Below are 26,872 nucleotides of genomic sequence, written 5' to 3' on the forward strand. Positions count from 1 at the left end.
ATTAGCTTAAGTCAGCCGTTAGGGCCATGGCAGCAGGTATGACTTTTGTGACAATTATCAGCAGGTTTTAAGTTTTATCTACAGGTTTTCAGGTTTTTTTGCATAGGTGGGTGGAATAGTAACTAGCTAGTAAGCTAAAAAAAAAAGTCAACTCACAGCCTGGCTAAGTGAAATGCTACATTTCTGTAAATCTAAAGTCCCGACAGTTTCTAACGACCGTTGGTTAGTTGGTGTACAGTAACTGAGAGCTTTAACTTATTATTGTGTAGATTGTAGAGAACTGATGAGTAAAGGGGTTCACATGTTATTTAAAATATCCCCTTTCATGTTGTTGCTGTTTTAAATCAGTTGTTAAAAGTTTCTTACGTCTTAAAATGAATAAAACTGTAGTTTATCTGGATAGTTTGGGACGTTATTTTACGTAGTTGTGATGACGTCATCGCAGTGGTATCCCATTACTGTTTGCAGAGGTGTATGCAGACAGGTGAGCTGATTCTGCCTTTTGCTAAAAACTACACCAGTGTGGCTGATAAAGGCTGATAAAATGTAACGCTTCTTGCTGCATTGACGGTTCAGTTGTTAAATATGCGGGTCTTATCGGAGGGTTTTGTCGACCATCGGACCGTTAGCAGGCTATCAGTTGGCTTGTTTGTTTACTTGTAGGCTAACGTCACTAATGTAAGTGAAGCTCCCATGTGTTTCCCGCCTCACACGGGAGACTGTGTCAGAAGAAAAGGCCGTTTGTCTTTTAATTTCCTGCCATTCCGTGCTCATGCAGTGTTTGTTTATTGGTCGCAGATTCTTTTTAATATTATTAAACGTAGCATTTGCACGGACTGATGTTACGTTGTAAATAGCGACCGTGTTAATCAGTGACTTTCAGCCAAATGGATGTTAATAACGGAAACTTTCCCCAGGAATTCGCTCTGTTTACCCTTTCTCACCCAGTTCATATCGGAAGAGTGCTTTCTTTGTGTACTTTAGGCTAAACTATACCGGCTGGGACAGATTTAGTCGTTTACACCCGCTGAGAGTCCGTGATGCATTTATGTAAAGCAAGTAAGTCACTGGTTAACACGGTCACCAGTTACACCACCACAGCAGCTACAAATGCAAGCTGCCATATCCCATATTTTTGATTTTTCGGCCAGATCAACAGTGTTCCAATCAGTAAAGTCTGTTAGGTGTTTAGTTAAGCAAGAAAAAATGCTACTCATACTAGTACATGGCAGTTTAACCCTACGTTTTCGAAAGAAGTGATAAATTAACCTTTAGTGTGTGTTGTAATGACAGTTCTCTCTCCCTCTCTGTGTGATCATTCTTGTAGGTCATGGATAAGATGGCAAACAACAGTCTGGCATCACAGAACACTTGGTGTCACAGCTCTTTTACTGGTTCATTCAAGAAGCAAGCCAAGTTCAGGCCAACAGTATTTGTAGGACAGTATGACCAGATCCTGGGGAATTCTTCATGAAGCGTTTGGCTTGAGAAGCTTTGTAATGCAAAAAAATCCTAATGTGTCTGGAAAGATATTGTCTATATTAATTTTATATATATTGAAAGATATCATCTCATCTTAATAGAAGGTGGATTTATTGTTGTTTTAACTATTAATTAAAATATGTTAGTATTCAAACCCTGAATTTACACCACACAATTAAACTACTCCACTGCAAGTACATGTCTACTTAAAAAAAACTGACTGATGTAGGGGTAAGATCAGCAAAACACTGAAAAAGTACATGTACACATTAGTTATAATGGTTCCTAGTGTATTTGTAAAAATGATTTTCTAGATCCATCATACTGTGTTATTAATCTTCATTCCTAATTGATGTTATAGAAAGTAAAAAATTCACATACTTTTAGCACGTGCTGGGGAACTTAACCCACAGCAATGCATAATATTTTATTGGATCAATATAACTATATATGGGTATCTTTTGATATTGTGATTTCAAAACATCACGAATAACTTACTGTATATATTTATTTTATCATTTGATAATGAATGTTTATTTTGCTTTACTATTTTGTTTTAGATACCTTGACCTCTTGACAAAGTGGAAGTAAGTGAAAAGAAATTTGGGTACCAAACACCAAGAGTTTCCTAGTGCTGCAAGAACTTGTTGCAGATATGTGCCAGGGGTGAGTGGATTGATATAGCTGCATGTATTTATTAGAAATGTTTTTTGCACAATTACATGTAACTGTATGTTTCTGGGACAAGGCTAAAGCCCAAAACACCAACACCAGACCACTGTATTGTGTTATATGATATGACACACCTCAATTGCCATGCCATCAACTGTACACTTCAACAACAGTAACTGAAAGTAGTTCTCTCAGGAAAACACTTTGCCAGCTGCAGCCAGCTGCAGCTGGCTGCACCTGGGAATGGAGCAGTGGCTTAAAATGCTCTGGTGCTGATAGAAAGTAATGGGGGCGGTCATTTGGATGTGGGTTTGACAGTGCCAGTGTGTTTTGGGCTTTTGGTTGTCAATGGTTATTTCATAGATTCATCTATTGATTGTTTTCTAAGTAGTCAGTTTATCATGTGGTTACGTTGGCATTAAATAATTACCATAACATCTACCATTGATCTTTAAACAAAACCTCCAACATAAAAATAACAAATAATTGAAATTATGTCAGTGATACAAATGTCCTTGTGATGAATATAGATTGATACCATAATAATCATAAAAAATGTTCTTGTAATCTTTCACTTTAAAATGATAAAAAAAGAAATTGCAACAAGATAAGTATTGCCTTTTTAGAGTCCTGGCCAAATCAGTTGCATTTGCATCTTTTCTAAATAAAAATTCCAGGGCAAATAACATAGTATTTCAGCCTCTGATAATAGCAGTCTAATTGGAGTCAGCATTTGGTGATTGTGATTGTTTATTTGTTAATTCTAGCAGGTGCTGCATCCTCTATTGAGAAGCATTTGTATGATCTACATATGGGATACCAGAAGATGAAACCAGTCCTCTCCATGGTCAAAGGCTAGATGCAGCAGACCTTTGCATGGTGGCAAAGGGAGATTCCGGATGGCATTACAATTGATGATGTACTGAAGAAATGCCCTTTCCTAAGTCTGGCTTCACATGTGAGTGACACTAGTTGTGGTACTTCAGTCTGCTTCCATCTGTTCAATGCACACAGTCTGTGCTAATATAAGCAAACTTAGCACTTTTAACAGCACAAGATAATGTTGCAAGGAAAGCAAGAAAGATGTTTCTGAAATTATCTGGTTCCTACTCTCTTTGTTAAGATGATGTGGAAAAGAAGTTATGAATCTTCCCTCTATCACTTCTTTCAGTTGTAAGGAGAGGTTGATGTAATCCATCCATTTGCTGTGAACCTGTGCCAGTGCCAGTGAGAGGGCTGTAACCACACACATCTGAACGTGATCAAGCTGAGGATGAAAATCTCCAATGGCTAAATGCACTCTATGGCAACGAAACACTGGGATTTGGTCTACCAGGTATTTTGCTGTTTAATTTTGGATATAAGTAAATTATTCAGGCATATTGATAATATGGTCTGGTTGTATATTAAATAATAGTCCTGAAATTATATTTAAGTTTTTCATACATGCTGATACAACAAGCAGCTCAACACTCTTCCAGTTATTTATTGGGAATCCCCAGAGGTGTTGCAGAGTCTGAATGTCTCAAAGGACCTTTTTTTGTTGTTTCTTACAGATATTAACCTCTGTGCTGTGTTAGTCCTGCTGCCCCATATCTGAAGGGACTGAGGACCATTTCATTACAGTAGAGCAGGTATGGAGTTAGCTTTTAATGGAAGGGAAGATGTTTATGTGTCTCTAACTTGGAAATTTTTAATATATACATACACTCTATTTTTGAGGATCTGGAACTTAGACAATAAATCTGGGTCTGTGCTATTTATGTTTGCTACTTTTGCTTCTACATCATTTTGACTTCTGTTTTGTTTTTGTATTTTTACAGTGTGAACTGGAAGTTCCTACCCAGCTTTTACCCTCAATCAACAATGTCCAGAAGATGTCCATACCAGGAATGTTACAGTTTGAGTCAAGGTGGACTGTATGGATCTGTGCTGAGGAGCAGGAGTTGAAGATTGGGTAACTGCAGCCCTCTGCACCTTCATTGTTTTCACCTAGGATTACACACCTTACATGAAGATTACACACCTTCTTTAAAGGACTTCACTGACTATTACTGTGATTTTATCTGCTGTACTGAAGCATCCATATAACACAGTAGGAGAGTATTGACCCACTGCCATCTTTGTTTAAACTCAGTGGTGCATCGTTCTATTTTACATTGCTCCTTATGGCATTGTTGTGTGTGATTTAAAATGGAAAATATATTATATGTGATTTTTATGAGTGATCTATACACTCATTGATGCTGCCTGGGAAATCCTTTAACAACAGAGAACTTAAAAAGAGATCAATCATTGGTTTGTGTGCCTTTGCACTATTTACATATATTCTTAAAAACTGTTTTTGAAGTGCTACATTAAATGTAAATTATTTTGAAGTTATACAGTAAGTAATTGAAGTGATAGTGCAATAGCCAAAATATTGCTATTTTCTGTCAAAGTGTGTAATGTAATAATTTTTATGTTAATAAATATTATGAAACTTTTTTTTGACTGTTTGTTGTAATGGGTTCAAATTTTCCACATTAAAGGTATAAATACCTTGTCACTGTGGTGGTACCTTTAGAAGAAAAAAAATCGTACCTTTTCTTAAAGGTACATTTTTGTACCTAGATCATTTGGTCCCCATAAGGTACAAAATCTAAGGGTTTGGGTACAGTATATGTACCTTTGGGTATAAAATGTAAAGGTACAAAATTGTACCCGCTAAAATTGTACCCTATACTTGTACCTTTAGGGTGCTGCCACAGTGACAAGCTTTTCTACCTTTAAAGGTACTAACTGAGCACCATTTTTCTGAGAGCGTAGCTTAAAAGGGCAAAAATGGGATAAAAGTGGCAAAAATGGGCAAAAAAAGTAGGAAAGAAGTGGTATTGAATGAACAAAGGTTGCTTATATGAATGAAAAGTGGCAAACAGCTTAAACAGCTGAAAGCAGCAATAAAAATAAGTGAAAGGTGGCGAAAATGGTCAAAAAGCAACAAAAATGGGTGAAAATGAGGAGGAAAAGGGTCAGAAAGTAGCAAAATGGGTGAGAAGTGACAAAAAAGTTAAATGTAGCAAAAAATGGACCAAAAGTGCAGAAAATAGGGCAAAAAAGCAGTGAAGAGTGGCAAATATGGGCAAATCTAGGAAAAAGGTGGTATTTAATGACACAAGGAAAATTAGTTGGGTGAAGATGGGGAACAAATGTGAAAAAGGGAAAAAATAGGATAAAATTGCAAAAAAAAAAAAGTTAAACATTTTTTAAGGTTTTCTGGGGTAGTCACATTTAAAATCAAGACATAAAAGAGCCACAAATAATCACAAAAGAGCCACATGTTGAGTATCACTGCATTAAAAGCATGCTTATGACAGAACAAAGGAGAAAAGCTGTTAAAGAGATGCAGCTAGCCTTGGCATTGAACATTCACCTTAACATTCAACATTCACTTTAAACCATTTCTGTGTAGCTTTCTCCGTATGCTTCGGCTCATTGTCTAACTGGAAAATAAATCTTGTCTAAGCTGTAGTTCTCTTGCAGACTGAATAAGATTGTCCACCAGGATTTTCCTATGTTTTGGCACATTCATTTTAACCTCCACCTTTACAAGCCTCCCAGAGCAGGCTGCTAAGAAGCATCCCCACAGCATGATGCTGCCACCACCATCCTTCACAGTGGGGATGGTGTGTTTGTGCCATGTTGGTCTCATTAGACCAAAGAACTTTCTCCCTCTTGACCATGGAGTCTCCCCCATGTCTTCCTCTTTGCCACTCTCCCATAAAGCTCTGACTGGTGAAGAACTCGGCCAACAGTTGTTGTCTGCAGAGTCTCTCCCATCTCAGCTGCTGAAGCTTGGAACTCCTTCAGAGTAGTCAGAGGTGTCTTGGTGGCCTCTCTCACTAGTCTCCTTCTTGCACGCTCACTCAGTTTGAGGACGGTCTGATCAGGCAGATTTACACATGTGACATACTCCTTCATTTCTTGATGATGGATTTAACTGAACTCTGGGGGATGTTCAGAGCCTTGGAAATGTTTGGTCTCCATCCCCTGACTTCTACTTTTCAATAACCTTTTCTCTGAGTTGCTTGGAGTTCTTTTGTCTTCATGGTGCAATGGTAGCTATGAATACTGATTAACCAGTGACTGGACCTTCCAGACACAGGTGTCTTTATGCTGCAATCACTGAGACAAATTCGCTGCACTCAGGTGATTCCCATGTCACTAATTGTGAGACTACTAGCACCAATTAGCTGGACATCTGTTGAATTAGGTCAGTATATGTTTCATAGGAACTTTATATAAAAGTAGAAAAGCTGGCTGTTTCACATTCTGAGACTGGCCTTCATGTCTTATTCTTGTGTTTTGGTATCCTCCCCTCTAATTTCCTGAAATGTTTGCTCATCCACTTGTTTCCTCTCCTCCTCTTGTCTTTTTTATTTGCCTCTTCAAATGTTTTAAGCTTGATTAAACAGCCTGGAGCTAAACTAAAGAAAGGAAATGAAGGTCTTTATTCTTTCTCATAAATAAGATTCCTCATTCATCCTTTGATGAATCTGTTTAAGTGAATATTTTATCCTCTGAATGCAGTCTGAGGCTCATCATTAGTGATAATTTGACAGTGTTTAGTGTCTTGCAGCATTTATAAACCACCTCACCTTTGCTCCAGTCGGTTCAGATGAAAGTTTAATGATCCCTGTGGCGACACAGTGAAGATAAGAGTGGAGATAATGAAAACAAATGTTCAATAATGAGACAGCCAGAGACAATCACAATTAACAGATCAGCTACAGAGATGAGGAAGACTTTAATGACTGAAGCTGTGAGTTTATGTGTTAACTAATGATAGTATGGAGAGATGAATGAGACTTTTCCATCTCCTGCTGTACAAAAGTGAAGCCAAAGTACGTTTTGTAAAAGATGCTGACATGTTGATTTGGTGCTTTCCCCTTTAATCAATACATGAAGTGGATTTTTATCACAGGCTTTTCAAAACGTCCTGGTTGTAGTTAATTCTTTTACTGTTTACACAGAAACTAAATTATTTCTACCAGGGTCTAAATGATGATCCCCTGATGCTAAAAGTCAGTTGTGTCTCCTGTTTGCTGGATAACAACCTGCAGTCGTTTGTCATAGTTTTAGTCTCAGTCTTGTCTCCTGAGGAATCCCAGCTTTTCTTCTCTGTCAAGCTCCTCCATATCTGATGGTCTTCAGCATGGACCTTTGTCTTCGGCTCACCCCCAATGGGATTCAAGTCAGAGCTTTATGCAGGCCAGCCACTAGTGTTCACTTTAGTCTTCTGGAGGTAGTTCTTCACCGGGAGTTACTGATGCTTTGGGCCATTGTTGGAAGACAGCGATGACCCAGACCCAGTTTAGCTTCCTGATTCCTTCCACCTTCACCAGACTCCCGGTTCTAGACTCCCCACGGCATTATCCTCCCAACACCGTGTTTTGCTGTAGGGACGGTCCTTTGATTTTGATGCCTCTCCCTTCTTTCTCCAAACATCACCAAAGTCTCTCTGACCAAAAAGTTCTAGTTTGGTCTCATCTCATGATTTTGCTGTAACGGCCATAATAAGCTCAGTAGCTTCTGCAGCACGAACACAACCCTGTATTCAGCCATTGTTGTTTTGGTCGGACCCGCGCAGACATCGTAAGAGAGCTACGCTGTGTGTGACGTAATCGTTTAAAGAAAGATGTGGATAGCCGCCCACACGGAGACGAAACGGTAGTCGTTTACAGATCTATGCTCCCTGGGACCCGTTTTCAAAAAAGTATTGTTTACAGTCACCCGAAACGCCGTTTCCGTGTTGATGAAACGTCGATACGACAAAAAAAGTTTGCATATACACCTGAATATGTTTTCTTGTGGATGGGTCATAAGTCCTTCACTAGAGTCTTGTCAGTTGTTCTGGGCTCTTCAGACACATCTCTCACTAGTTTTCTTTCCAGACTCTCTGAAATCTTCCTCTTCCTCCCTCTGCCAGGCTTGTTCTGAACTGTGTGGCTCTCTTTGAATCAGTGTTAATTTGACACTTATTGTTAATTTTAATCTAGGTCTTTTGATCGTGTCTTTTAGTTTTAGTCTAGTTTTAGTCGACCAAACTCGGTCCTCACGTTTAGTCTTTATTTGTAGTCCAAGCATTTATTTTCTTGTCTAAATCTGGTACCAGATCATGGTAGTGTGTTCTCTGCACTCTGCCTAACCTGGGGTCCCTGCTTTCTACAGCTGTGAGGGAAAAGAGATACAGATGCATAGTTTTTTGACAGATTTACCCACAGTGGAGAAATATCATGGAATTTTGAAGGTCCAGTAAGAACTAAATGACATTTTAGTCTAGTTTTAGTCATCTTGATGAAAACTGAGCTCAGTTTCTGTCAGTTTTAGTCATCACAGATCTATTTTGTTAGTCTTGGTCAGGGTTTTGTCATGGAAAAAAAGGCTGTCAACAAACGTTTTTAGTCATAGATTTAGCCTCCAAATTTAACACTGCTTTGAATTTCTTGATCATCCTCCTCTCTCCAGCTCTCTTGGAAATGCTGTGATAATTTTGTAGATCCTTCTGCTTTGTGAGCATCAACAATTCTTTTTCTCCAGTCTAAACTGATTTCTTTGGTTTTTGCATTGATGCTTTCTTTGTGACAGCTCAAACCCTTACTTAAGTTTTTTAAAACTGTGTGTAAATGCAAAGATAACCTTCAGTTTAACTTGATTTTACAGATTTGGGCATTATAAAGTTAAAGACCATCATTGTACAACAGTGGTTTGTGCTCTGGCTCTACAAAAAGGTCAGTTCTAAAGGGGATTATCATTTAGACCCCTGGTAGGTTTTGGTTTTTGTGAAATAATTCACTTTTTCTGTGTAGTCTTTACCATTTTGTGCCAAGTCTCAGCCATTAAGGAGGACTCAGTGACTGACTAGTCTGACATGAAGACTGTTTCAGTAGACCAACAGTATCTTCTTAATCGGTGGTTCTCAAATTTTTGGCAAGGACCACTGGTGTGCCTTGAGCCAAGTCTTGATGTGCCATCGGGATATGTACAACCAAACCCAGTTACTGTACTGACATCATGATATGTAAATACTACATACCACTGCTGACCTAGGGAGCTGTCTTGTATTGTCTATGTATTGTTGTGTTGTGTATCTGTTCATATTTCTTTGTGTTTTTATGTTGTATTTGAATATGGAATGTATTGTATGGGACATAAATTGCATTGATACATTGTAAATATGTTGTATGGACCCCAGGAAGAATAGCTTGGGCATTGCCATAGCTAATGGGGATCCAAATAAATCAAATCAAATCAAATCAAGTTACTACAGCTATGCAATAACTTAAGTTCATTCAGGACCATGACTGTTCTGGGATCCCCTGCTCTGCCCTGAGTCTACATGGAAAGCATCAAACAGTTCCTGACTTTCCTGTGCCTTTAAGGAAAGCCTGAGGCGGGGAGAGAAGCAGAGCAGAGAAGGCATCGGTGATAACAGAATTACTGATAAAGTCAGAGGTAGAATGAAGGAGGAGCTGGGGTGGAGGGGGGTCGTAAAAAGCCGCTTGCCGAGGGAGCAGTAAAGTGTAGTCAGGCTCTAAATGTGGCAGCATGAGTGCGGTTAGCCAATAGTGGTCTTGAATCAGCTAGCTGTCAGCTGATGAGGGCTAGCATTAAATTTTGGCTTGATCTTAGGTGTGCCTTAATCAGAAGAAGATTGAAGACCACTGCTCTGAATTTATCATGGTATTACTCATGATTTTTAATCGCTGCACCTTTTCTTTCCCCTCCCTTTCTCAGGTGGAGTCTGTATCGCTCAGTCCCTAAAGATTCTTCGGGAGCCCAGACCCGGAGAATTCGACAAGATCGTCCTTCGTCTGATGGAGACGCCCAACGCCCGCGCTGTCATCATGTTCGCGAATGAGGACGATATCAGGTACAAATCCACAGGGACAGGCTTGGCAACAGTTACTGCTGAAGGGGATGAATTTAAACTGAAAAATGATGCTGCATTCATTCAGTCCGTTGAGATTAACCCTGCAATGGAATACAGTTTTCATTGATGACACCCCAATCACTTTTTCTTTCTGTCAACAGCGGCATGAGTCATCAAAGCATAAGATTACCAAGTCAGTGCTGATACGGATCAGATTTAGACAGTCTATTTAGCTTTACTTTTCATGGAACAGAACGCTCATATTTATTCAAGTTTCTGAACAACACCCAGATTTCCTTTCCTTGAAATAACATCCAAACACACCATGGTCGTGTTTCATTTACTTTTGCCTTAAAGTCGTCTTACCATCCCCTACAACTGTAACATTAGGTCACCTCATCCTAACAGTGGCTGTAGAAAAGTCTTCACACCGCTAATTAGTGGCCCAGGGGCCACATGTGTCCCAGAACTGACCCCCAAGTAGCCCAGACTGTGGTCATGTCAGAGGAGCAGAGGGTAACCTGTTTTGTAAGTTTTTATAAATTCCCACAGTATTTCAGACCATGAATGCAACACTGCACAGCCTAGCAAATATTTAGCTACAATGCACTGTGTTGTTTTGAAGCGTGGCTAGCGATGCTGACAGGAGTAGCCCCAAAATACAGAGTATAAAACATGTCCTTTTCAACTGTAGCTACAATGGTGCAAATTTAGTTTTTATTCACTTTAAGATATGCCTGGATAATATGTGACCAAAATGATTATTTACAGAACTTCATTTTATTTTTCATTCTATTGATTTTATTTCTATTCAAGTGCAGAAAAAGCTTCAGGTTATGTCAAAATACAGCTCTGTTGTTGTGTTTTATGCACTTTTTGATGTGCTTTTGTCATGTTGCCAAATTTAAAAGGGAGACTATGGCTGTGTCCGAAATCACTCCTTAAAACTTTATTTACACACCTTTTGATTTCACTGCAGTATTCAGGTGCAGATCCACCAAATAACAGAACTGCACGTTCTGAAGCTGCGCAAGTTGCAATAACAGATAACGTCTGATCCACAGAGCACACGCAAAGAGAAAATCAATGCTAACTGCAAACAAAATGCACGCAAACTGCTCAGCTGAGATGACAGCACCTTGTCCTATTTGCCTGCATTTAAATCAGGGATTATTTTAAGAAACTGCTGCAAAATTGCTCCACTTGTATGCAGCCTCATTACAAAGTGTAACTAAGGCCCTGTCCACACAGAGATGAATTTAGGAGTTTACGGAAATTTTTTTTAATACTATTCGCATTTCATTTACATGGAAACAGTGTTTTGGGAGGCCGTAAATGCTACTTTTTGAAACCAGGTCCCAGAGTGAACAAATCAATGAACACTTTCTGATTCGTCTCAGTGTGGACAGCTAACCGCATCTTTCTTGAAACAATTACGTCACGCATAGCATAGCCCACTTATGCCGCATGTGCAAATCAAACCAAAACAGCCGATTACAGGTTGTGTTGATGCTGCAGAAGCTACTGAGCTTATCATGGCTTTTACAGCAAAGTCTGATGCTTCTTTACCACCACCGAGAACAGCAGACACCAGATGCGACATTTCTGCAGCAGCGTTGCAGCGCCACTTACAGGTTTGGCATATATACTACAGCGTTTTCAGTCATTTTCAGTGGTTCTGTGCTTACGCAGACATTTCCTGGAACGATCTCCTGTTTTTATGGAAAACTTTTTCAAAACAAAATGGAAATATATTGTTTTAGTCCACATGTGGACAAGGCCTGACTCAAGAAGAAAGTAAAAGTGCTGCAGCAACAATAGAAAAACCACAGGTGATCCGTTTTGGCCATCTGTGATAAGACATGATATCTCCCAATAGGAGTTTTAGTGAAAGTCAGTCAAAATGCAAACTATCTATAGCTTTTTTAAAACAAGAAATAAAAGGACATCTAAATTTAAACTAATGAGCTCTCTCAGTATCTGCACTATGTCTCTGCAATCTTTGGACGGCTGTTAGAGTTGGTCTTATGCCTTTATTCACTTAAGCAGAAAATAAAAAACAAATAAATACAAAATAAATCCTCCATTAATCCCAGCAGTCTGTGTGCTCTCTCTAATACTCTGGGGAAATTCAACATAAACATACACATTTGCATCTTTGAGCTCTCAATGTATTCAATCAGCTCATCTTCCAGTCGAGTGCAGATTTAGATAACAAGCTTCCAATTATCAGAGAGAAATGAGAGTCACACAGCGCCACAGTGGATCTAAGAGTAACAGCTGATGTTAATCTGCAGCTCTGACTCAAACACACCGAGGAATCAGTCATCCTGAGACGGCACAGACCAAGAACAAGAGGAGACACAGGAGGAGGATGAAGAGGAGCGGGCTCATCATGATTCTTATTTAAACCCATTCAATTAAAACTAATGACTGCACATGTTTAATAAAATATAAACTCAGAAGAAGAATCCTGCAGTTATCAGGACTGTGAGCCCTCCCTATGACCCATAACTGACATGTGGAATAATTACAGTCATTCTTGTCCTCCCCAGGATGACTTCTCACCACTTTGGTCCCACGCCTGTTCATTTTAATGTAATGATTTCTGTTTAAATATTTAAAGTACAATATCAAGCTGATAGGTTGATGGCAGTATGGTCATCTACAGAGTCCAATCAAAAAAAGCCATTTTAGATCTCCATGCCAGCGATGGAGGTCAAGTTTTCAGGTTGTCTGTCCAGCTGTTTGAGCAAGTGTTGTGAATGTTATATCTCAGAAATGCTTGGTTAGATTTCATCAGACTTTCACAAAGTCTCCACCTGTATGCAAAGATGGACTAGTTTGACTTTGAAAGGCATAGGTCAAAGTTCAAGGTCGCTGAGCCCCATGTACATGCTACTATGGATTAATTGCTTTTGAACAAATTTTATTGTATTCAGTACATGTGGGTTTCTATGTGCTCCCCGGAAAGTCAAAGCAGCTGCTTGATTTTCCCAGGGAGCATCTTTTGAGCAAAGCCTTCTCCACCAAGTAAAACTTTAGATCCATTTTGCAATCAAATGATGAGATGAGAGAGTGTTCCTGACTGAAATACAGTGCTTAAAAAATTTATCAGACCACCTCTCATAAAAACGAGAAAACATCAGTATTTTAGAAATCTTTCAAAAACTTGTTTAAAACTAAAAACACAACCTGAAACAACTTAATAGCCCTTTTTCACATATAATAACCAAAAAACTTCATATTTTGTATGGCCTCCTTTGGCCTTAATAACAGCTTGATAACAGCTAAATCCCAAATTTGTTCAATAGGATTCAAATCTGGACTTTGACTGGGCCAGTCCATAAGTTCCAGTACTCCAGATTCCTTTTTCTTGGTCAGATAGTCTTTGCACAGCTTTGAAGTATGCTTGGGGTCATTGTCTTGTTGGTATATGAACCCACGACCAATCAGATTCAGTCCAGAAGGGATTCCATGATGCACCAAGACGTTCTGGTAGACGTTCTTGTTCATGATACCGTGGATTTTCACTCATTTACCCGCGCCATATCCACAAATGGAACCCCATACCATAATGGAATCTCCACTGTGTTTCACTGTGGGTGCAATGCATCTGGCATCAAAAACGTCTCCAGCTTTTCTGCGGACATAAACACGACCATGCTGACCCAAAAGTTCAAACTTGGACTGGTCCGTTCAGAGTACCTTCTTCCAGTCATCATCAGTCCAGTGTTTGTGCTCCCTGGCAGATCTGAGGCGTTTCTGGATGTTTGCAGGCCTCAATAATGGCTTCTTAGCAGTTATTCTTCCCTTTAAGCCTTGTTCCGTCAGTCATCTGCTTATGGTCATTCTGGAGACTTTCTCAGACTCTGATCTAGAAGCATTCATCTCTGCCTGAAGATCAGTAGTGGTCTTCCTTCTGTCTCTCGTACTTCAAATCTTGAGGTGTCTGACATCTACTTCAGTTAACTTTGGTTTCCTGCCTCTTCCTTGGCATATTTTGTAAGTACCAGTCTGGGCAATTGACTCCAAAGCATACTTGACCACACTGTGAGAACACTTTATGTCTTTCCCTATTTGTCTCAGAGACCATCCAGCATCATGAAGTTCTTTAATGTGGACTCTTTCATTTTCAGTGAGCTCTCCACATTTTACCATTTTGAACAGGAATGAGGAATTTCAAACTGAATTCACCTTTTTATACCCAAATTTGAGCCGGCTCAGTGGGCTTCTCTGAGAAGTCAGAATTTTATCAAGCATAACATTCAACCACTAAAACTCATTTTTCTGTTCAGGAATGCAAGTAAATAACTATAATTTGACATATTAATCAAGAAATAATAATGTGCTTTACTATTTTTTCAGTTTTTTTTGTAAATCAGTAAATTTGAAAATTCATGGATAATAATGATAATTCTATTTTAGCATTAAAAATATCATTTGGGTTAAAGAGCTTCTACATATTGGTGTATTAACCATTGCAGAAACATAAAAAATGATTTTGGTAATTACCAATGCTGTTAATTTAGGGCAGCTGTGGCATAAACCTTACTTTGGTTAGGGTTAGGGTGGTCTAATACATTTGTTAAGCACTGTATATATTCATTTAAACATTAAGGTTTTGTCACTTCGGACCCTCGTACACTGGGGGTGAAAGTAAGCTGGTATTATGCAGTACTACATATCCCTTCAAAGATTTGATGCTTGCATGCAGCACCAGGAAGAGAGGAGATCAGCTGACTGCCAAAACCCACATTCAGAAACTTTCACTGTACATTGTTTTTTTTATGACAAGATGGTCAATATAATTTGGCTTTTTTGACAAAAAAAAATCATATTTTAAAAAAAATCTTTAATGTCGAAGTGGAAAAAGATTTCTACAAAGTAATGTCAATAAAAAATTGAAATGTAAAATAAATGGCTGCATAAGTATTCAGTCCCTTCAAGTCAGTACTTGAGAATCACCTTTGGCAGCAATCACAGTGCTGAGACTGTGTGGATAGGTCTCTATCAGGCTTGCACATCTGGACACTAAATGTTTACTCCATTCTTCTTTGCATAACTGCTCAAGCTCTCTCAGGTTGCATGGGGATCTGGCATGAACAGACCAGTCTTTAAACTATTTCTGTGTAGCTTTCTCTGTATGTCTTACTGGAAAATAAATCTTCTCTAAGCTGTAGTTCTCTTGCAGACTGAATAAGATTGTCCTATATTTTGGCACATTCATTGTACCCTCCACCTTTACAAGTCTTCCACGGCCGGCAGCTGAGAAGCATTCCCACAGCATGATGCTGCCACCACTGTGCTTCACAGTGGGAATGGTGTTTGGTGTCTTGTCTGATGACCGAAAAGCTCCATTTTGGTCTCATCAGACCAAAGAACTTTCTCCCTCTTGACCATGGAGTCTCCTACATGCTTTTTGGTGAACTCTAGTCCAGATTGAATCTGAGTTTTCTTCAACAGTGTCTTTCTCTTTGCCACTCTCCCATAAAGCCCTGACTGGTGAAGAACTCGGCCAACAGTTGTTGTCTGCAGAGTCTCTCCCATCTCAGCCACTGAAGCTTGGAACTCCTTCAGAGTAGTCATAGGTGTCTTGGTGGCCTCTCTCACTAGTCTCCTTCTTGCATGCTCACTCAGTTTGTGAGGACGGTCTGATCTAGGCAGATTTACACATGTGGCATATTCCTTCATTTCTTGATGATGGTTTTAACTGGACTCTGGGGAATGTTCTGTAGCTTGGAAATGTTTTCGTCTCCATCCTCTGACTTAGACTTCTCATTAACCTTTTTGCCGAGTTTGCTAGGAGTGTTCTTTTGTCTTCCTGGTGGAATGGTAGCCAGGAATACTGAGACTACTAGCACCAAGTGGTTTCCAAATTAGGTCAGCCAGTCTAAAGGGGCATTAGTTTTAATGCCAGCATTATTATAAATGGGTTTTCAATGTAACATGACAGCTATGAATAAAGTTTGATAGGTGAACATGCGTTTGCCTAATTGTGGGTGTGGCTTATCTGACAGGCAGGTGTGTTGAAGCTCATTAGGAATCTGAGAGCTTATCCTAGCTCCTCTTCTTTGACTGTTTCTAAGTGTTTTAGGTATGTAGACTGGCAATGTGGGGCTTCAAACTCCTCTTCAAAGACTAATGGGTGACATCACTGAGAACATCGACATGTTTCATGCAGTTAACAGCTGAAAATAAGACAGAAGTAACTGTTTTATATAGAGTATAAAAAGTGAAAACCATTTTGTCTTCTCCCATTGGATGTCTCAACTCTTGTGACTCTTCCAGGCGAATTCTGGATGCGGCCAAACGAAACAATCTGACGGGCCACTTCCTGTGGGTGGGCTCAGACAGCTGGGGCTCCAAGATCTCTCCGGTGGTCCAGCAGGAGCGTGTAGCTGAGGGCGCCATCACCATCCTTCCCAAGAGGGCGTCTGTGGACGGTGAGCACAGAAAATGGTCACAAACCAACCCTGTCTGGAGAAGTTTTTGGTGGACTTACTCATCGTTAATATATTTTTATTCCCTCTGCAGCCTTTGACCGCTACTTCAAAAGTCGCTCCCTGTCCAATAACAGAAGGAACGTCTGGTTCGCTGAGTTCTGGGAGGAGAATTTTGGCTGCAAGCTGGGGATGCACGGCAAGAGACCTGGCAGCCCCAAGAAATGTACAGGTAGGAGACACAGAGGTCTAATGGAGACATGAAACCCTTTATTTCCCCAGGGAAGGAAGAGGTTTATTACATAACATCATAAAACCTTCAGTTTTTTCTTTCTCTTGTTCTTTTCTTCACTGCCTCCTCCTTTCTAATCCACTTTTTTACCTCCTTCAAATACCTCCTCTTCTCTCTCTATGCCTTCTAGGTTTTTTTTAACTCTATCTTTCTTTTATTCTCCACCTCTTCCTTACCTTTTTTAGCACTCCCTTTCATTCTCTTTCTTCTTTCTTTTCTGCCTCCTACTTTCCCTTTTCATCTCCTTTTCCCATCTCTACATTTTCACCTCCACCTTCCCATCTTTATCTCCCTTCGGTGCAGCAAACCTTCAGCAGGAAGTCAACTCTCTGATGCTGAAACATGTTGAAGTGGCTTTTTAAAATCTCCATGACCATGCCATGAAAATAAAGGGATTTTAATTTCCATTTAAAAAAAAAACTGGGTCGCTCTGTAAACTGTAGATATAGAAAACAGTATACAATAATTTGTAAATCTCATAAACCCATATTTTACTCACAATAGAACATAAACCATATGTCAGATGTTGAAATGGAGACATTTCACCGTTTCATACAAAAATAATTGCTCAAGTAATATTTGATGGCTGCAGAGCATCTCAAAAACTAGGGACAGGGCAACAAAAGGCTGGAGAAGTAAGCAGTACTAATGAAAATACAGCTGGAGAAGAATTTTACTGCTATTTTGCAACAGATCATTAACATGACTGGGTATAAAAGGAGCATTTTAGAGAGGCTGAGTCTCTTAGAAGTTAAAGATGGGCAGAGATCCAACAATCTGCAAAAAAAGCTGTTGCTGAAAATTGTAGAAATATTTTTTAAATAAATTTTCCTCAATGTAAAATTGCAAAGATCTAAATATTTCTCCATCTACAGTCCATAATATTACCAAAAGATTCTAAAGATCTGGAGAAATCTCTGAGAGCAAGGGACAAAGCCAAAGGTCAGTAAAGGATGCCTGTGATCTTGGGGTCCTCAGGGGCCACTGCATTAAAAACAGGCGTAATTCTCTACTGGAAATCATTGCACGTGCTCAGGAACACTTTCAGTAATCACTGTCCGTCAGCACAGTTGGCCGTGCCGTCCACAAATGACAGTTAGAGCTGTATTTGCTGTATTTAAGAATCTGAGGGCGCTTTCACATTAGGCCTAGTTGTTTCGAACCGCGGCGCAGCGTGATTCCTCCCCCTTCCCCCTGGCTTGCTTTCACACTAGCAACATCGAACCGTGCCAGGACACACTTGTGTATTTACTTGGTCTGAAACAGCAGGCGGTGGTATGCACATAGCTGGTTTACAATCCCGCAAAGGAGGAGAAAGAAGAAGACAACCACTGGGGTCATGACCTGAGCGAAGATTGGTTTTGTTTTGACCCGGCAAAAAGTCCATGCTGCAGCCATGGATGATTAAAATCACTTTTAAGATGCCAGCAACTTCTCTCTTCGTATCTGCACATCTACTACAGCTCAGAGGATTAAATGGGCTCGTGCTGCCCAGATACATCAGTTTTTGAGGTGACAGACTTTTATTGCCTTTGCATCTCCTCTCACTGACTCCAACTTGTGTTCATCTGTAAGGTGAGTCACAACAGACCGTTTATTGGCTGGATTCTGATGGTTTCTGCCCTTTATTGAGGAAAAATATGAACAAACTGCCGCGCTGTGGAAAGAAGTTTAGTTTTTACAATGATGTCATAAAGCTGATAGGACGCTCTGTCCCGGATCCGAGCGCGGTTGCATTCACATGCCAGAGTCCACTTGAATTGCACCTGAGACCACCCGGGCGCGGTTCATTTGCATTCACACTACCAAAACGAACCAAACTTTGGGCTCAAGTGCACTAGGATCCGGGACCGGACCCCTGGTTTGAAAGCCACCTGAGAGAACACACAACTACTGTCATTGCTCTCCTTCTCACGAAACCTTAACCTGCTCGCTTGTGTGCAGATTTTCTTTTTGGCAGTAAGTGGGCGAACCCAGTCATCATAATATCATTAAATGTAATTGGTTGGTCTCCGTCTTTTATGATTGGCTGTTTTCTGCGTGTCGGCCCTTGTGGTGGGGGGGGGGGGGGGGCGTGGTTTCCAATGATTCTTGTTTACCTTCTAAATGGCATTAAAATGCAATAATATTGCTTGCTGCTCTAATGTAAGTCTTTATTGTTGTCCGTAGACGCATTAAGGCAGTAAGGAAGGTGTTTGTGTAGTCACAAACTAAGAACAAACTAAACTAGAAATAGGAAAGAAAATACAGGTGACTGTGCAGGTGCCAGTTCAAAGCAACAAAGCAAACGGAGGCGACACGCAGAGAAAAACTTCTTGTTCTAAGTGGAATATTTGTCGTCCAGTATGATTGTGGTTATGAATCTGATAGATATGGGAATTTTCATACTTGCACACAGTCTGCAACAGGCACATCCCATCTGAGGGATCCGTTTGAACAAGACTAGCTATTTAAATGCATCCCTTGGACGGGATGTGCCCTTTGCACATCACTCGAGATCATCACTCAAGCACTACAGGAATAGACCAAGAAAACGTCTACAGAAGAGACACCTTCAATCCAGACTAAGTCTGCTAAGGACAACCTGGAGAAAGATTCTGATCCTGGAAGCATGTCCTTTGGTCAGAGGAGACCAAACCAGAGCTCTTTGGTTTTAGAGATGTTGGTGATGTTTGGATGGATAGATAGATAGTCGTATATTGTCATTGCATTGTAAAAAAAAAAAAAAAAAACAACAAAACGACATTTGGCAGTCTCCTCTGTAGCAGGAAACACAATCGTCTGGACAGCCTCAGTCTCCGAGCGCCACATTCTCCGGATAATCTCCGTCGGGAAAGATGTAATCTCCATGTGCACCCTGTTAGTTCTGGTGTAAGTGTAGGGCTTTGTTTTGCTGCTAGTGATGGAGCGTCGAGCCACCGTGTTTGTACAGGCTGCCAAATTGCAACAATTTCTGGGAGAAATGGTGTATTTCCTGGAAAAATTCCAGGGGTGCCAATACTTTCGTCCATGACTGTATGTGTGTTTATCCTGTATTTTTAATGTTGTAGCTTTGGCAGTAGAGAAAATGAAAACAGCAGCTTGAGTTTGATGCAATGATACATTTTAATTCTAACTTTAGGAACTTATATGTAATCTATTAACAATCAAATGATTCAAAAAGGGGACTTATCTTCCCCTGGTGACTCAGAGCTTTTCTCTTGTGTGGATCCGTTGGTGAACAATCAGATGGCTGGGTTGATGGAACAAATTTCCACACCACTCACACCAGTAAGGCTTCTCACCAGTGTGGATTCTGTGGTGTGTCGTCAAACTACTTGAACGATAAAAACTTTTCCTACACTGGTCGCAGGTGTAAGGCTTCTCACCAGTGTGGATTCCCTGGTGTGAAGTCAGATTACTTGAACAACAAAAACTTTTCCCACACTGGTCGCAGGTATAAGGCTTCTCACCAGTGTGGATTCTCTGGTGTTTCGTCAAAGTACTTGACTGACTAAAACTTTGTCCACACTGGTCGCAGGAGTAAGGCTTTTCGCCAGTGTGGACTCTCTGGTGACGCATCCAGTCATGTTTTAGACCAAATCTCCTCCCACAGAGGTGACAGGGAAAACGTTTTTCAGGCTTTGTGACCACTGGGGTTTTGGATTTGTTCCTCCTGCTGAGAGCTTCCTGGGCTCCTTTCAGGATGTTCCTATAAAGAAACAAAAAGACAGATAAGACGATCATAACAACTGTTTTTAGTAGACATGCACCCCCATAAATCATTCTAAGTCACTTAAATCACCCTCCATCTCCTTCTGATGCTCGATTTGAACTTCAGCACATCACCTCTACCATGTCTACATGACTCAGTGCATTGGTTGCTGCAATGTGATTGGCTGTTTAGATATTTGTGTTAATGACTAATGCAACATGTCCACAGTAGCTCATGGGAAGGCTTCCTTGAGTAGTTCTGACATCAGGGCTAATAATCATTTGATGATGGTCTTTAATTGGTCTGTTGGTAAACGTATTCAGCAGTGGAAATTAAAAACACAACTGTTATTTGGTCCTGTCTGTGGTGAACATGGGGGTTTAGGATGGCTGAATATGATTTAAGGGAATAAAAATCAAATTATTCAGCTGATTAAATGCTGATTTAATCCTCTTTATCAATACTGAGTTCCATTTTTACCAAGTTTGTTTGACTGTTGTTGCCAGGCAACCAGAGCAGTTGGCAGCAAGATAGATGCACTCTTGAATTTTATCTTGAATTGTCGAGTTATTTCACAATTAAGTTGACAACATATGTTGAAACCTACAACAAAGAAGATGGATAGTCCAGGAGACTTTTGAGAGAAAGAATGGGAAATTTCCATCAAGAAAAACACAAAAGAAGACTTTAGTATCAACTACATCTCCTGGCTAGCTTTAAAGCTAACAACAACTGCCAGTAACAAACGCATGTACAAATGCAGCCGCCTGCTGCTCCATCACTAGCAGCAAAACAAAGCCCTACACTTACACCAGAACTGACATTCTGTGTATAAGAGACTGCTTCTTTTCCCACTGCAAACAAATCTATCTAAATGCTCCTAAATGTTTCTAGTCACTGGACTTTTACCAGTTTTAAAACAACTCACCAGTTCAGCTGAACTGACGCTGCCAGTTTCATCCTTCTCTGTCTCTGAATGGTCCTCCATTTGTGAATCTGCTCTGACATGAACAAATAAGCCTCAGAAAAGTCAGATAATCCTGATTACAGCAAACTAAATGACAGTGTTAATCTAGTCATGCGTTTCTAACTGTAAAAACATTTTAAGGCTGTTGGTCTCTCAATAACAGCATCTGAAGCTCCTGTTTCTCTGCTAAAATAACTGACCTAGCAGCTAACTGAGGTTAACTGTAGTTGATATTTGATCAGAGCTGAAGAGCTAAAAACACAGATGATCAGCTAGAAATCAGAGAGCTTGCTGTTTTCTTACCTTCAAAGTGAATTTTAGCTGTCTCTGCTAAATTGCTCAGGGATGTCGTCCTCTTGTTGCTGACAAACTCAGAGAGACAGGCTGTGGTTTGACAGATGCATGGTAACAAGGATTCATTCCATGGATTCAACATTCTAACTTTTCCAAAAGATCACTTAGCATTTGAGGATTCTGTTTCAGACATGCACAAAATCAATGTGTACCATGATACTTCTATCGTGGTCTCTTTAGATGTAGTTTATCAGCGATTGGTGAACCTCTGCCCATCTTTACTTCTGAGAGACCCTGCCTCTCTAAAATGCTCCTCGATAGATAGATAGATAGATAGATAGATAGATAGATAGATAGATAGATAGATAGATAGATAGCCACAGCCATGCTACCTCAATAGGTAGCATTCAGTAGTCTCCTGCAGCCTGTTGCACCAGCTGTGTGTAAATTCTGGTGTAAAGTCCACACTAAACCCCACATTGAAACTAGTTAAGTTTTAACTTAAGTTGTATCATTGTTCGGTTGCACCACAGAGACGTAAGGTTGATCTTAACTAGTAAAACTTTACGTCCAAACTAACCAAAATATTGTCACAGATGTGACGTCATTGGTTCCTGCAGCCAATCGGGAAACAGCATTTAGATACATTTCTTGCCTCAGTGTTTCCTCCTGAGTCTGTCCACAGCAGTTAAATGACTGTTCAAACCAGGACCAGGCCACGCACACCGGCCTCCAATCAGCTAATTAGAGGGATACTTCAGGGGCAATCGGAAATGTCGCTACCTAACACTAAAAACACACTTGATAAAACACAGCATGCATAAAAGCTAAAAAAACAACCCTGTCACATTTTACCCAAAGAACACTGTGCCCACAGTGAAACACGGCGGTGGGAGGATATTGCTGTGGGGATGTGGAAGGAATCATGAAGCTAAACTGGGTCTGAGTAGTCGCTTTGTCTTCCAACACGTCAACAACCCAAAACATACGTGTCTCCTGGTGAAGAACTACATCCAGAAGACCAAAGTGAACCTTATTGACTGGCCTGACCAAAGCCCTAACTTGAATAACATTGGGGGTAAACTGAAGAACAAGGTCCATGTTGGAAGACCATCAGATCCAGAGGATCTTGAGAAATTGTCCGAAGACGAATGGGCTGGGATTCTTTAGGAGACTAGTCTGAGACTGCAGGCTGTTATCCAGCACAAAGGAGACACAACTGACTATTCAAACTAATAATTCAATCCTTATCTGTATGTAGAGCCTGTACATAGAGGTTATAGTTTTTTATCATCGTTTCATCCTGTTATTTTGTTATCCATTGATTTAACAGATTGGGCGTGTTCGAAGAATAGCAGATTAATCAAGAAACATCTCACCATCATTGAAGCTCATGTCTTTCTCTTTCAGTCTTCCGCTCCATCGTTTTTGTTCTCTGAGAGACAAAGATGAACAGCATCAGCTGATTGATTCGTCTGTCAGATCCACAGCCGGATCAGATCCACGTCGGTCGTTTTATTTCAGAAGTAAAAAGCATCAGACTGTGACAGCCTCATAAAACACACCTGCAGAGGTCTTCTTATAAATCCTGGCTGCTTGATGGATTGTCGGAGCTCTGGAGGATTTCTCTGCTCAGGACGGAGGGATTTTTAAACTCCTGTTAAAAAGTAATAATAAAAACCTTGTAAAGTAGCACATTCAGCAGTATTGAAATGGAAAAATGAAGAGAGGGAAGCGAGTCAAAGCTGATGAATCAGCTTTATATTTGATTTCTTTCTTATGTCTTTCTGCCCTTTGGGGATGTTAGTTTGCCTGCCTGGAGTCATACCTGCCTTAGATTATCACAGTCATTAAAAGGAACATTCTCACTGGCACTGCTGGAAGTTTTCTGCAGAAGTGAATTTCTTTGGGTCAGTCTGGTATAATAAATATGGTCAGCCTGGGTTTAAACCTGGCTCCTTTTTCAGCATGACATTCCACACTCACTCTTTCCCCAGTTTCTGACTCCATCTGCAGTCCTACAATACAGCTGGTCATGTGATTTGGGAAAATCAGCCCATAATAATAGGGTTCCATTGATTCTGTTGATTCCATTCATCCATCTTTCTATTTTCCTCTGCTCATCCTGGGGCATCCCGAAGCGTGATGGTGAAGTAAATCAACATAACAAAAGAGTGAGGAGCACGAACAGTACACTGGTGTTGGCTATCTTCGTTTTGTTTTGGGCTTCCCATCCGCGCATGCGTTATAAGCCTACTCGCGCATGGATATTTACTGCAGCCGCAGTGCGCATGTCTGTTTTCAGAAAGTGCCGGTTTCCCTGTTTACACGGAGACGTGGGCATTTTGAAAAACTTCCACTCTCGTTTCTGTTATGAACGCAACTTAGACAACTCCAATTAATGGAGTTGCGGTCACTGCATCCAAACATGAAAACACAACCATGAGCTGAGCAATACACCAGAGGCGAATAAATGGCAGCTGTGTGTACCTGGTGTGACGTCTGGACCTCGACCACGGCGCCCTTCCTTGGTTACCCAACAAGCACAGTCTGTGGCTCCCATGAGCTGCCAGCCCCGTTTGGCTGGTTCCGTTCAGGTTTCGTTGTGTTGTGGTGGAGAGATGGTGGAAACGGTGGTGCAGGTTTAAAACCGCGTGGGCTAGACTCATGCAGCTTAGTGAGCACAGTGCAGGCTGAACTACACAACTGGAGTGAAGTAGTTCTCTACGGCGTCTCCCTCATGGCTCTGCCGCTGCTACAAATCCCCGCTGCCCTCTGCACAGGTGTCCCCAGTTTCACAATCAACCGGTTTTCAAACACACAGACCGGAAGTGACGTCTCCCTACACCGACCTGTGTCGCTGGAATTTGTAGTCTTTTTTCCCAGGCTTTACCCAACAATATATATTTACACACAGCTGCTGCATCTCTGTTTAATACCAGCTCATAGTTTCAGGGGAAAAGAAAAGTGAGAAAGAGAAAAGACCTCAAACCTATCCGTAACATTTCCAAAAAGCTCAGTTTTCAGGCGCCAAAATGTTGTTGCCTTGTAAACGGACAGCCAAGATTGTGTTATGGCATTAGCAGAGAAGATTTGGCAAATTTTTCATGGGCGCAAACCCACATACTTAGCTCTGCTGCTCATCCCACAAATGCATGTTCCTTACAAATGTGGCATCATTTAAAAGGGTAATAAACAGGCTTTCCAACGGTATAAGATTTATTACCAAGAAGCATTGTTACAACAAAGAAATAATGTACCAAACACAAATTTCAGCACTTTTTTTGCTAAGTCGATTTTGCAATTAACTGCCCAGCCCTATTTGCGGGTGTGAGAAGGACACACTCTCCTCTCTAATTGGAGGAGACCTGAGGAGAAGCTGCAGAGGGGTCCAGGACTAGATAACCTCTCATGTCTGTCTCCCCCCTTGCATCACCACTGCCTGTATGGCAGCAGACCAGCTGCCTTCACTGTCTGCTTTGAGCTCCTACCACAACAATTGTTACTCTTTTAATAATGACAAAAATCAAGATTAACATCTCCCAACACAAATGTGTGACTCAAAATTTGCACTGTTGCAACCATGATCCCATTCTTCCAGTCACTACCCAAAGCTTGTGACCATAGGTGAAGGTTAGAACGCAGGCTGATGGATAAATCAAAAGCTTTTTAGCCTTTTTGGTCAGCTTCCCCTTCACTACGGCAGTCCCAAACAATGCCGAAATGCTGCTGACGCTGCCACTGCCACATTTGCAAGCACACAAAATAAAAAAGGGCCAAAGTGCAGATGAAAACTAAACTTAATTTAACTATCAAAAGGCAAAAGAGAAAGCTTACTTTGCAGAATTCAGAAGGAATAAAAATCCAAGAGGGCAAACAACAAAAAGTCCACACATAAGGACAAAGAAGTCTGGGAATAACAGCAGAAAGACACCAAAGCAAGGAGACAGGAAGAAAAATACTGTTGAAATCAAACACAAGGGAAGAGAACTACCAAACAAAACAGGAAACACTTGAAAGATCTCAAGAGAAAATCAAGACCATGACAGCCCCAGTGCATCTGCCAATCTCACTCCACTTTACATTACTGGGAATAGAACCCAGAGATTCTTTAACTCCTTCCTGCTCCCCTTATAAAAATAAAACATCAGGGCCCTCTCACTCTCAGAGTTTCAGCTCTCATAGACTTACAGGGACCACATCTTAAAGTTCATGAGTCTGTGTGTGTGTAGATTAGATTCATCCTGTGACTGACGGCTACTAACTTTAGCTGCTTCAGCAAACATTAACCTCACAGGCTGTAGATGTCCAGGAGCTCCTCCTCTTTGTAGGAGGTTAAACAAGGTCTCTTGTCTCTTTTGGCACCTCTTACACTCAACCTCTCCTCCATTTATATTCATGAGCCGGTCAGCGCTGACAGACAGTTAACACTCGGGATAATCACGGAGAGGCCGGAGCTCTCGACCCACACACTCAGAGCGTCTCTGACATCCTCTGGATTTTAATCCGGCACAGACAATCAGGAGTAGTGTAACGCTAAGATGAAAAAGGGTTTGTTTCTGAACTCACAGCTCTCGTCTGATGAATTATCTGTGTGGAAGTCAGGAGACGGCAGCGGTGCTTTCTTTAATCATCTGCCAGGGAGCTCAGGGTTTAAGATTCAAAGCTTTAAGGATCTGTGGAGTTTTAGGGAAGCCTTTAACTTAGAGATGTGTATCTGATTTTTGGTTTTCACAGCGTCCTAGAACAGGAATCAAAGCAGAACGTTAGAGGAAAAACACAAACTATTTCTAGGACTTATCAGTAAAAAAAAAGTCACTTTTCCTGAAGCTTTTTAAATAATTTTTATGAGCTGATTTTTTTCTTTCAGTTTTTTGAGAGGTGCCAGAACTGAGCTGGCTGGCTGAGGCGAATAGAGACAGAACACGAGCAAAAAAAGAAGTGAAAATCAATCAGTCAACCTTCATTTGCACCACAGACATCACTGCATCAAACAAAAGCAACAATAGGACCAACAACCACAGTTACAAGAGAAAGCCAGACACTAACGGCTCATTTTTAATTCCTTCAAACATGGAAATACAGTGCGTGCAGAAAGGATTCAGACTGCTTTGTT

General features: G+C 40.6%; 1 protein-coding gene across 2 annotated transcripts in view; it reads left to right on the plus strand.

Annotated features, from left to right (window-relative positions):
• LOC121515488 (metabotropic glutamate receptor 8-like) overlaps nucleotides 1-26,872 on the plus strand; it is a 258,625-nt gene that overhangs the window by 142,617 nt on the left and 89,136 nt on the right. For both annotated transcript variants that reach the window (XM_041796284.1, XM_041796285.1), the window contains exons 4-6: nucleotides 9,931-10,066; nucleotides 16,358-16,512; nucleotides 16,604-16,741. In XM_041796284.1, coding sequence (XP_041652218.1) covers nucleotides 9,931-10,066; nucleotides 16,358-16,512; nucleotides 16,604-16,741 — 429 coding nt within the window. The remainder of the gene's footprint in view (nucleotides 1-9,930; nucleotides 10,067-16,357; nucleotides 16,513-16,603; nucleotides 16,742-26,872) is intronic.

The sequence above is a fragment of the Cheilinus undulatus genome, linkage group 9 (genome assembly GCF_018320785.1).
Source record: "Cheilinus undulatus linkage group 9, ASM1832078v1, whole genome shotgun sequence".
In the NCBI taxonomy this organism is placed as follows: domain Eukaryota; kingdom Metazoa; phylum Chordata; class Actinopteri; order Labriformes; family Labridae; genus Cheilinus; species Cheilinus undulatus.